The following is a 12,035-nucleotide window of genomic DNA, read 5'->3' as shown; positions in this document are numbered from 1 at the left end:
GAAGGGTTAAGGCCTAATTCCTGGAGTGTCAAAAGGTGCGATGTGCTGTTCTGATACATCTTAATCTGGGGACTGGAACAGGAATTTAGCAAAAGCTGGACCCCAAACCCAACTGATACCCATATCCCTGTGATGAACCCTAGAGATGACGTGGAGGTGTTGGTGTTGGACTGGTGTGGACACAGTCAGAAGGCGCACAACACCAGGTTATTAACCAACAGTTTATTTGAAATCTCAAGCTTTCGGAGCGCTGCTCTTTCCTCAGGTGCATGGACTTATAAATTAATTGGACTATAATCCGAAGCATGTGCGAGGTAACAGAGTGTGAAGCAAAAGGAATAAAATTAAGTTTGAACTGCGGTCCTTTGTCTGTCTGATAAAGTAAGAGTAAGTCTTATCTGGCCTTATCTGTAAACGTTTTTGGAGTAATAAATTAATCTAATTGCATCTGCCAGCATATGGCTCATATCCCTCCAAACAATCTTCTCCTGCCTCACCTTAAATCTATGCCCTCTAGTTTTGGGCTCCCCTACCATGCCCATTATGGTTTTATAAACCTGTGTGAAGTCACCCCCTCCGCCTCCAATGCTCCAGGGTGAAAAAGGTCTCAATATATTTGGCCTCTCCCTGTAGCTCAAACTCTCCAATACCAGTAACATCCCGAAATCTTTTCTGAACCATTGCAACATTGAACCCTTTCAACTTCAACACGTGCTTTAGGAAATATGGTAATGTGAGTGTTGCATTTCTTGAGGGAAGCCTTCAGGGAGTCTTTGAAATGTTTCCTTTGTCCTCTTGTTCAAGTGCCTTCCTTGAGATGCGTGAAGCAGCAGATTTGCTTTGGTATTTGGAACTCCAGCATCCTAAGTGTGTGGCAGGCCCAGTGGAGTTTGTTGTGGATAAATCACTACAAGTTACCATTAATATGGCTACTTCTCATTAAGGTCTGTTAGACTATCTTGTCTCGAAAGCTAGGTCATTAACTGGAGAAATTCCAGCACTATAAATGCATGTAGTATCTTTTATCAAACTTCTGCACTTCCTGTTTTTCCCCTTGATTGTATAACCCTCTTAATGAAACACCTCTGACCAATTCCTTATAAATGCTACAGGAAGGTTTTGGACACCATGATGGTAATCGAATACCTGAGAGATTCAGATAAAACACACTAATTCATGATGGACAATTTCATACAACACATTATCCCTAGTTCACATAATATCCTTCTTGTGTCCTCTTTTACTTACAGGACACTGTTTTCAGTCATTCTCAATGTAATTGTAAGTGCGGTCTGCAGTTCTATACAAATCACCACAAGTGACATTGACTTCATGTTACATGTAAAATTAATGCTTTAAGTCATGAGCAGAGATGTCGCCCAACGCTGTCAGTCTGCATGTCAATGTTTAGTTACGTGCACACACGATGTTTAATTCCACTGGGCACTGGATCCTAATTGCTGACTCCATGCTTCATGTGCAAAAGCCAAGCCAGCAATGCATTACCAATAATCGGCCTCATGGTTTATTTAAAGCTCAAGAACAAAAAGATCAAGGTAGCTTCTGCTCTTATTTACAGTTTCAGTTTACACAGATCTTTAATCTGAATTTTATTCCTTCAAAATTTGTACTCATCAGGATTGTTGCCTGTGAAATGTCCTTTTCACACAGAGGGTACAGAATGAGTTGCCGGAGGTGGTGACGGAAACTGGTACAACTACAACATTTACAAGGCATTTGAATGGGAATGGTTTGGAGGGATATGAGCCAAATGCTGGCAGATGTAACTAGATTAATTTAGGATAACTGGTCAGCATGGTCAAGTTGGACTGAAAGGTCTGTTTCTGTGCTGTGCAACTCTAACATTTCAGACCCTCATTCAGAAGAAACCAAGGGGGAATCTCCTGTACAAAGGAACACAATGCTTTAAGAACAATCAGTAACAAGGGGAAGTATAGAAAAGGAACCGGGGAAAGCAATGCCAATAAGCTCAAGTTGAAGGGACACTTCCAACTCCCGGAAACACCAGTCAAGTGTGGGGCCAGAGATATGGCTCTAAGATTGGAATCATCAGCCATGCAAGGACCCACATGACCTACGTATACAGAATTTCCTAAGTGGACAATCACAGTCATTAGTGAGAGATTACCACTGAAGAAGAGGCATTTGTTTATTCTTTGAACAGATCATGAGATTTAAATTTTTTGTTAAACTTTTATGAATGAGATTTTCTCAGTGAGAAGTGTGCTTGAGTGACATTGATATTACTTAGTTAAAAGTTCTGCTTACTTTCACTTCCACTTCAAAGACATGGATACGGAGTCCTACTCAGTGGGAACTGGGGAAATAATTATGGATGCTAACTCCTGCCAGTGTTTGGGACAATGAGGTAAAATGAAATGGCATGCGTTCATTGAAAATATGCAAGAGTTTGGAAGAGGCATATATGATTGTGGACAGACACAGGGAATGAGGGAGCACTGGGGTATGGCGAGGCAAGAAAGTGGCATGAGGGATGAGGGTTAAAGAACATCATGCCAGGACATCATGCCATTTGACAGAATTCAGTTGAAATCCCAGAGAACAAAGGCTGGCCTTCTAACCAGCCTCCTTTGGCATGTGTACGAAATGAGGTGGTGCAGTAAATAGCAAGGAAGTAAACCTTAGACTAGAGAATGATATTGACAGGCCGAACAATGGCAAATGCAACTTAATGCTGAAAAGCGAGAGGTGATGCATTTTGGGAGGGCTAACAAGGCAAGGAAATACAGTATAAATGGTAGGACCCTTGGATATAAAGAGGATTACAAAAGGTAGATATGGTGGGATAATATAGGATACTTGCCTTCATTAGCAAAGGTACTGACTGAGTAGAGCAGCAGTGAGGTTATGATAGAGCTGTTGAAGATTTTAGTTAGGCCACAGCTGGAGTGCTGTGTGCAAGTCTGGACAGCAAACTATAGGAAGGATGTGACTGCAATGGAGAGGGCACAGGAGAGAGTCACCAGGATGATAAATAAAAACCAAAAGAACTATGAATGCTGTAAATCAGGAACAAAAACAGGAATTGCTAGAAAAGTTCAGCAGTCTGGCAGCATCTGTTTGAGTTACCGGACCCAAAATGTTAACTCTGATAAGCATCTGTGAAGAAAAATATCACAGTTAACGTTTGGGTCCGGTGACCCTTCCTCAGAACTCAATTGTGCTGAGGAAGGGTCGCTGGTCCTGAAACGTTAACTCTGAATTTTTCTGTTCCTCTCCAGGTGCTGGCACACTGCTGAGCTTTTCCAGCAACTTCTATTTTTGTTCACCAGGATGTTACCTGGACTGGAACATTTCAGCTACAAAGTAAGACTAGGTAAACTGGGGTTACTTGACTTCGACCAGGGAATACTAAGGAAGGGGGCACTTGATCGAAGTGTACAAAATTGAGAGAGGCACAGGCAAGATAGATAGGAGGAAACATTTCCCTTTAGTAACTACTGCAAACATCATGGGCCTCGTTCAATGCTGTGAGCTGTACATGTACACAGTACACAGGAGGATGAGCATAGGGAGGACATGGACAAGACCTCACTGTCACAGGAGCATGCTGGGAGACAGCAAGCTGGGTTGAAGTGTGTCTATTTTAACGCCAGGAGTATTCGGAATAAGGTAGGCGAGCTTGCAGCTTGGATAGGTACCTGGGGCTTTGATGTTGTGGCCATTTCGGAGACTTGGATAGAGCAGGTTCCAGGGTTTAGATCTTTCATTAAGGTCAGGGAAGGTGGTAAAACAGGGGGAAGGTGTGGCTTTGTTAGTCAAGGACAGTATAACGGTGGCTGAAAGAACTTTTGATGAGGACTCGTCTACTGAGGTGGTATGGGCTGAGGTTGCTGAGGAAGGTTTATCGACTGAGTCAGTATGGATGGATGTGAGGAACAGCAAGGAAGCAGTCGCCTCATTGGGGGTTTTCTACAGACCCCCAAATAGCAGTAGGGAGTTCGAATAACTCATAGGCCGGCAGATTGTTGAAAAGTGCAAACGTAGCAGGGTTGTTGTTATGGGTGACTTCAACTTTCCCAATATTGATTGGAACATCCTTACTGCAGATGGTTTGGATGGAGCCGTTTTTGTCAGGTGTGTTCAGGAGGGTTTCCTTACTCAGTATGTGGACAGGCCAACGAGGGGGGAGGCCATTTTGGGTTTGGTGCTCGGCAATGCGCCAGGACAGGTGTCAGATCTCGTGGTGGGAGAACACTTTGGCAACAGTGACCACAACAGCCTCACATTGACCATAGCCATGGAAAGGGAAAGGAGCAGTTACCAGGTAAGATATTTAACTGGGGTAAAGGAAACTATGACACTATCAGACAGGAGTTGGGAAGTACAGATTGGGAGCAAGTGTTCCACAGAAAGGGCACAACAGACATGTGGAGACTGTTTAAGGAGCAGTTGTTGCGAGTGATGCATAAATTTGTTCCTCTGAGACAGGTAAGAAGGGGTAAGATTAAGGAGCCTTGGATGACGGGAACAGAGGTGCTTCTCGTCAAAAAGAAAAAGGCAGCGTATGTAAGGTGGAGGAACAAGGGTCTAGCACAGCTTTAGAGGATTACAGGCTTGCCCGGAAGGAGTTCAAAAGTGGACTGAGGAGAGCCAGGAGCGGGCACGAAAAAGGCTTGGCAGGAAGGATTAGGGAGAACCCGAAGGCATTTTACTCATACGTGAGGAATAACAGAATGACCAGTGAGAAGGTAGTGCCGATCAGGGATAGTGTAGGGAACTTGTGCGTGGAGTCTGAGCAGATAGGGGAAGCCCTAAATGAGTTTTTTGCTTCGGTTTGCACTCAGGAAAGGGACCTCGTTGTGAATGAGAACTTTGAGGAGCAGGAAAACAGGCTTGAACAGATCAAGATTGAGGAAGTTGATGTGCTGGAAATTTTGGCAAACATTAAGATTGATAAGTCCCCATGGCCAGACCAGATTTATCCTAGGTTGCTCCAGGAAGCGAGAAAGGAGGTCGCTAAGGTACTGGCGAAAATCTTTGCTTCCTTACTCTCCACGGGAGTCGTACAAGAAGACTGGAGGGAGGCAAATGTTGTTCCTCGGCAGGCTCATTCATAAAGTCAGGAGGTATGGGATACAGGGTGATTTGGCTGTCTGGATTCAGAATTGTTTGGCTGACAGGAGGCAGAGAGTGGTTGTAGATGGTAAGTAATCTGCCTGGAGGTCAGTGCTGAGTAGTGTCCTGCAGGGCTCTGTTCTTGTGCCTCTGCTCTTTGTACTTTTTATAAATGACTTGGATGAGGAGGTTGAGGGGTGGGTTAGTATGTTTGCTAATGACATCAAGGTTGGAGGTGCTGTTGATAGTATCGAGGGCTATTGCAGGCTTCAGCGAGACATTAACACAATGCAGAGCTGGGCTGAGAAATGGCAGATGGAGTTCAACCTGGATAAACGCGAAGTGATGCATTTTGGAACGTTGAACTTAAATGCTGAATATAGGATTAAAGGCAGGATTCTCGGCAGTGTGGAGGAACAGCAGGATATTGGTGTTCAAGTGCATAGCTCCCTCAAAGTTGCCACGCAAGTGGATAAGGTTGTTAAGAAAGCATATGGTGTTTTGGCTTTCATTAACAGGGGGATCGAGTTTAAGAGCTGCGAGGTTATGCTGCAGCTCTACAAAACCCTGGTGAGACCACACTTGGAATATTGTGTCCAGTTCTAGAACATAGAACAGTACAGCACAGAACAGGCCCTTCAGCCCACGATGTTGATCCTCATGTATGCACCCTCAAATTTCTGTGACCATATGCATGTCCAGCAGTCTCTTAAATGTCCCCAATGACCTGGCTTCCACAACTGCTGCTGGCAATGCATTCCATGCTCTCACAACTCTCTGGTCACCCTATTATAGGAAAGATGTGGAGGCTTTGGAGAGGATGCGAAGGAGGTTTACCAGGATGCTGCCTGGGCTGTTCTATGTCTGACTGCAAACACCACTAAAATAAGAAGCATTAGATTTTTAATGTAATTTTTCAAAGGCAACCATACAGAAAATTCTATCTCAAGTAAATCACCATCCAAAATGGAAGGGGGGGTGGAGGCATACTGTTGCTATGCTACTCTACAGCTTGGGATGGTTTTATACTAATCGAGTACCTCAGGGTCAGGGTAAGGGTCAAGTATCTCTGCATGAGTCACAGGAGCTTGTGACCAAGTGAAATGGACGAGATAACAAGGTGCAGAGCTGGATGAACACAGCAGGCCAACCAGCGTCCAAGGAGCAAAAAAGCTGACGTTACGGACCTAAAGTGAAGGAGGGTCGAGGCCCGAAAGTCAGCTTTCCTGCTCGTCTGATGCTGCTTGGCCTGCTGTGTGCGTCCAGCTCCACACCTTGTTAATTTCCACTCCCCCTCCCATTCTTTAGATGACATGTCCATCATGGGCCTCCTGCAGTGCCACAATGATGCCACCCGAAGGTTGCAGGAACAGCAACTCATATTCCGCCTGGGAACGCTGCAGCCTAATGGCATCAATGTGGACTTCACCAGCTTCAAAATCTCCCCTTCCCCCACCGCATCCCTAAACCAGCCCAGTTCATCCCCTCCCCCCACTGCACCACACAACCAGCCCAGCTCTTCCCCTCTACCCACTGCATCCCAAAACCAGTCCAACCTGTCTCTGCCCTCCCTATCTCCCTACCTATACTCTACTCTCCACCTATCTTCTTTTCTCTCCATCTTCGGTCCGCCTCCCCCTCTCTCCCTATTTATTTCAGAACCCTCACCCCATCCCCCTCTCTGATGAAGGGTCTAGGCCCGAAACGTCAGCTTTTGTGCTCCTGAGATGCTGCTTGGCCTGCTGTGTTCATCCAGCCTCACATTTTATTATCCACACCTTGTTATCTTAGATTCTCCAGCATCTGCAGTTCCTACTATCTCCGAAATGGACGAGGTTTGTTTGAGAAAGCAGCAAACCACGTGAGGAGGCTTTACCGGGAGCTTAAAGAAACAAAACAAAGTCTTGGGAAGGAGAACTGAAACCTCCGAACCCCACCACCTGCCTGACCCCTCAGCATCTGCAGATCACACAGAGAGCTGATCAACCACCTCAGCACCCATCAAACTCGCAGCAGGAACAGATCCTCCAGCATCTAGGACCCACCTAAGGTGGCGAACTGTAGTTTTCATTTCTTCCCAAGTGCGAACACGTAGATTAATACTTACACCTGAAGTTATGGTAAAGGCCATTTCAAGAATCAACTAATTCAGCTCCTTGCAGATATATCCCCTGACGTCTACTGCAGTGGCTGGAATTGCCAGCGACTTGATATATTAATAAAAAATAGTTTTACCTGCCACGCGTGCGCAGGCCGCAGACTTTCTGCATCTGGGCCCCATTGGACGCTACCTCCTCTGCGGCCTCAGAGCCGAGCATCATGAATGATTCTCTGTCCCTCTCACACTTTACACAGATCTCAACGGGAATATATTTTCCGTTTCACGCTGAGAATAGACTAGGCCTTCTCCAGGATGTTTGTTTTTATTTCCCTTAACTCCGTCCCCACACACACATTTAGGTGAGTTAATTAAAACTAACTACAACAACACACGCAGATGCTTTTGTGACAGTGACATCACTCCAGCGCCGCGCACGCGTATCAAAGAGAGCGCGCGCTTCCAGTACAGGCGCGGTTGGGAGAGACCGGTAAGGTCTGCAGTGGGGGATGGGGTTAAACTCACGGCAGACACATATTTTAACGCACCACACATCACGCCCAGGCTGGTGCCAGGAGGCGCAGGTTTTTTTGGCGCGCAATTTTCATCAGCCGTCCCTTCACTTCCAGGGGCGGGGCCCGGCACACACATGGGCGTGGCTCGAGGAGACACAGGGGCACGGCCAAAGCCCCACGCGGGAGCGCACGGGCCGAGGACGCTCAGGGGGCGGGGCCCGGAATTCTAATGGGCGTGGCCAGAGGTCCACGCCGGAGAGGAGAGCTCGGGACTCTAAGGGCGCGGCCAGGACCGCCAAAGGGGCGTGGCCAAAGGACACGGAGGCTGGACCGATGCTGGAGAATTTGAGATAACAAGGTGTGGAGCTGGATGAACACAGCAGGCCAAGCAGCATCTTAGGAGCACAAAAGCTGACGGTTCGAGCCTAGACCCTTCATCAGAAAGGGGAGGGGCAGGTGGATTGAAGATGGACAAGAGGAGATGATAGGTGGAAAGGGGACAGACAAGTCAAGGAGGCGAGGATGGAGCCAGTAGCGTGTAGGTCGGGAGGGGACAGGTCAAGGGGGCGGGATGAGGTCAGGAGCTAGGAAATGGAGGTGTGGCTTGAGGTGGGAGCAGGGGATAAGTGAGAGGAAGAAAAAGGTTAGGATTATTTTCATTAGAAAGACGGAGATTGAAGGGGGACCTGATTGAGGTCTGCAGAATCACGAGGGGTCTAGACAGGGTGGATAGCAAGAAGCTTTTTCCCCAGAGTGGAGGACTCAGTTACTAGGGGTGATGAGTTCAAAGTGAGAGGAGGAAAGTTTATGGGAGATATGCGTGGAAAGTTCTGTACGCAGAGGGTGGTGGGTGCCTGGAAAGCTTTGCCAACAGAGGTGGTAGACACAGACACGTTAGCGTCTTTTAAGATATATCTGGACAGGTACATCGTTGGGTGGGGAGCAAATGGACACAGACCCTTAGAAAATAGATGACAGGTTAGACAGAGGATCTCGATCGGCACAGGCTTGGAGGGCCGAAGGGCCTGTTCCTGTGCTATAAATTTCTTTGTTCTTTGTAAACAAGTTAGGGAGGCGGGGACGAGCTAGGCAGGTTTTGGGATGCGGTAGAGGGGAGGGGAGATTTTGAAGCTTGTGAAATCCACATTGATACCATTGGGCTGCAGGGTTCCCAAGTGGAATGAGTTACTGTTCCTGCAGCCTTCAGGTGGCATTGTTGTGGCACTGCAGGAGGCCCAGGATGGACATGTCGTCTGAGGAATGGGAGGGGTGTTGAAATGGTTCACGCCTGAGAGGCGCAGTTATTTGTTGTGAACTGAGTGTAGGTGTTCTGCAAAGTGGTCCCCAAGCCTCCGCTTGGTTTCCCCAATGTAGAGGAGGCCACAATGGGTACAGCGGACGCAGTATATCACATTGGCAGATGTGCGGGTGAACATCTGCTTGATGTGGAAAGCCTTCTTGGGGCCTGGGATGGGGGTGAGGGAGGAGGTGTGGGGGCAGGTGTAGCACTTCCTGCGGTTGCAGGGAAAAGTGCCAGGTGTGGTGGGGCTGCAGGGGAGTGTGGAGTGGACAAGGGAGTTCTCCCCACCCACCCCCATCCGCATCCCAAAACCAGCCCAGCTCATCCCTGCCTCCCTAACCTGTTTTACCTCTCACCTACCCCCTCCTCCCACCTCAAGCCATACCCTCACTTCCTTGCTACTAACCTCATCCCGCCCCCTTAACCTGTCCGTCCTCCCTGGACTGACCTATCTCCTCCCTACCTCCCCACCTACACTTGCCTTTACTGGCTCCATCCCCGTCTGTCTCCTCTCCACCTATGCTCTCCTCTGTCCATCTTTGATCTGCCTCCCCCTCTCCCTATTTATTTCAGTACCCTCTTCCCCTCCTCCATTTCTAATGAAGGGTCCAGGCCTGAAAGGTCAGCGTTCCTGCTCCTAAGATGCTGCTTGGCCTGCTGTGTTCATCCAGCTCCACACCTTGTTATGGCAGGACAATAGACTTTGGTCGCTTGCCCTGCCCTTTCACCTTAGTCAGGTGTAATGGGGGGAAGAAGCAGAGTGCAGCAAATGGTTTTGAAGCCAAGGTCTTCATTTGGTATGTAACAACCTATTTCATTGAACTACCATGATGAGCCATTTCTCTCCATGTTTTCCCGTTCCACATTTGGTTTGATTTATTATTTGATTTTAGGTATTGTACACTGAAGTACAATGTAGAGTATTGTTTTGCATGCCAACCATAGAGCCATAGAATTGTACAGCAGGGAAACAGACCCTTCAGTCCAGCTCATCTGTGACAACCAGACTTCCTAGATAAATCTCATCTGATTTGCCAGCATTTGGCCCATATCCCTCCAAATCCTTCCTATTCGTATACCCAGCCAGATGCCTATTAAATGTTGTAATTGTACCAACCTCCACCATTTCCTCTGGTAGCTCATTCTATACACACACCACCCTCTGCATGAAAGAGTTGCCCCTTTGGCCCCTTTTAAATCATTCCCCTGTCACCTTAAACCAATGCCCTCTAGTTTTTGACTCCGCTACCCCAGGAAAAATACCTTGTCTATTTGCCCTATCAATGCCCCACATAATTTTATAAACCTCTATAAGGTACCCCTCAGCCTCCAATGCTCCAGGCAAAATAGCCCATCAATTCAGCCTCTCCCTATAGCTTAAACCTTCCATCTCTGGCAACATCCTTGTAAATCATTTCTGAACCTTTTCAAGTTTCAGGGTGACCAGTATTGCATGGAGTATTCCAAACCAATGTCCTGTACAGCCACAGCGTGACCTCCCAACTCCTATACTCAGTGCACTGTCTGATAGAGTCAAGCAAACCAAATGCCGCCTTCACTATGTTATCTGTGTTTGTCTCCACTTTCAAAGTAACTTGCACTCCAAGGTCTCTTTGTTCAGTAACACTCCCCAGGACCTTACCATTAAGTCTATAAGTCCTGCCCCGATTTGCCTTTCCAAAGTGCAGCACCTCATTTATTTAACTTAAATTCTATTTACGACTCTTCTGTCCATTGGCCCATCTGATCAAGATCACGTTGTATTCTGAGGTAACCTTCTTCTCTGCCAACTACACCTCCAATTTTGTGTCATCTGCAAACTTACTAACCATATGTCTTCTGTTCATATCAGACCTTACATGAGTACACCTGCCTAATAGAACAGAATGCAGAATATCGTGTTACAGCTACAGTGGAGGTGCAGCGAAAGATCAACTCTAATATATGAGGTCTCTTCATAAGTCTGATAACAGCCGGGAAGAAGCTGCGCTTGAATTTGTTGGTACATGTTATCAAATTCTTGTATCTTCTGCCTGATGGAAGACGGTGGAATAGAGTTTCACTGTGATGGCAGGGATCTTTGATTATGTTGGCTGCTTCCCTGAGGCAACGGGAAATGTATACAGAGTCAATGAAAGGAAAGCTGGTTTTCGTGATAGACTGGGCTGCATTCACAACTCTCTAATTTCTTGCAGTTTTAGACACAGCAGTTGCCATACCAAGCTGTGATGCATCTAGATAGGATGTTTTCTGCAGTGCATCTATAGAAACCAGTAATTTTTTTAGTGGACATGGCAAATTTCCTGTGCCTACTGAGGAAGTGGAGGCGTCACTGTGCTTTCTTGACCATAGCATTGACATGGATGGACCGGGATAGATTGCTGGTGATAAGAATTTCTAGGAACTTGAAGATCTTAACCACCTGCATATCAGCGCCAATGATACAGACAGGAGCATGTCCACCACTCGACTTCCTGACAGCAATGATCAGTTCCTTCATTTTGCTGACATTGCGGAAGAGCTGGTTTTCTGTACACCATGCTGCTAAGCTGTCTTTCTCTTTCCTGTACTCTGTCTCGTTGCAGTTTGAGATCCAACCAAATACTATGGTGTGATTTTCAAATTTGTAAATGATGTTAGAGTTGAATTTGGCCACACAGTTGAGTGTATAAGGAATATGATAAGGAGCTGAGTGTGCAGACTTGCAGGGCACTGGTGTTGAGGATTATTATGGAGGATGTGTTGCCAGTCAAGAATCCAGGTGGAGAGGGGAAGCAGAATCCTAGGTCTTGGGGTTTTGATGGAATTATGGTGTTCGAAGTGGAGCTGAAGTCCATTAATAAGGATTTGACACATGTGCCCTTGTAATACAGATGCTCCAGGGTTGAGTGTAGAGTCAGGGAATTGGACCTGCCAGTGGCCTTACTGTGACGCTTTGCAAACTGTAGCTTTTCTTTTCCTGTGTCTCCTTTTAAATAAGATTCCTCCTTCTCAATTTTCCTAGTAAAGTTTCACACTTCTC

At 46.7% G+C, this 12,035-nt stretch overlaps 1 protein-coding gene across 2 annotated transcripts in view; it reads right to left on the bottom strand.

The window, feature by feature from the left end:
- Window positions 1-7,654, bottom strand: part of dctd (dCMP deaminase) — a 67,779-nt gene extending 60,125 nt beyond the window's left edge. Inside the window, exon 1 of one of the 2 annotated variants that reach the window (XM_059644857.1) lies at window positions 7,336-7,654. In XM_059644857.1, the coding sequence (XP_059500840.1) occupies window positions 7,336-7,421 (86 nt within the window). In that variant the 5' untranslated portion in view covers window positions 7,422-7,654. The remainder of the gene's footprint in view (window positions 1-7,335) is intronic. The other variant, XM_048527655.2, reaches the window with a different exon arrangement.
- Window positions 7,655-12,035: the final 4,381 nt, after the last annotated feature.

This window comes from Stegostoma tigrinum, chromosome 3, assembly GCF_030684315.1.
Source record: "Stegostoma tigrinum isolate sSteTig4 chromosome 3, sSteTig4.hap1, whole genome shotgun sequence".
In the NCBI taxonomy this organism is placed as follows: Eukaryota; Metazoa; Chordata; class Chondrichthyes; order Orectolobiformes; family Stegostomatidae; genus Stegostoma; species Stegostoma tigrinum.
The sequence above is the reverse complement of the archived record's forward strand: the minus strand, read 5'-3'. Positions and strand labels throughout refer to the sequence as shown.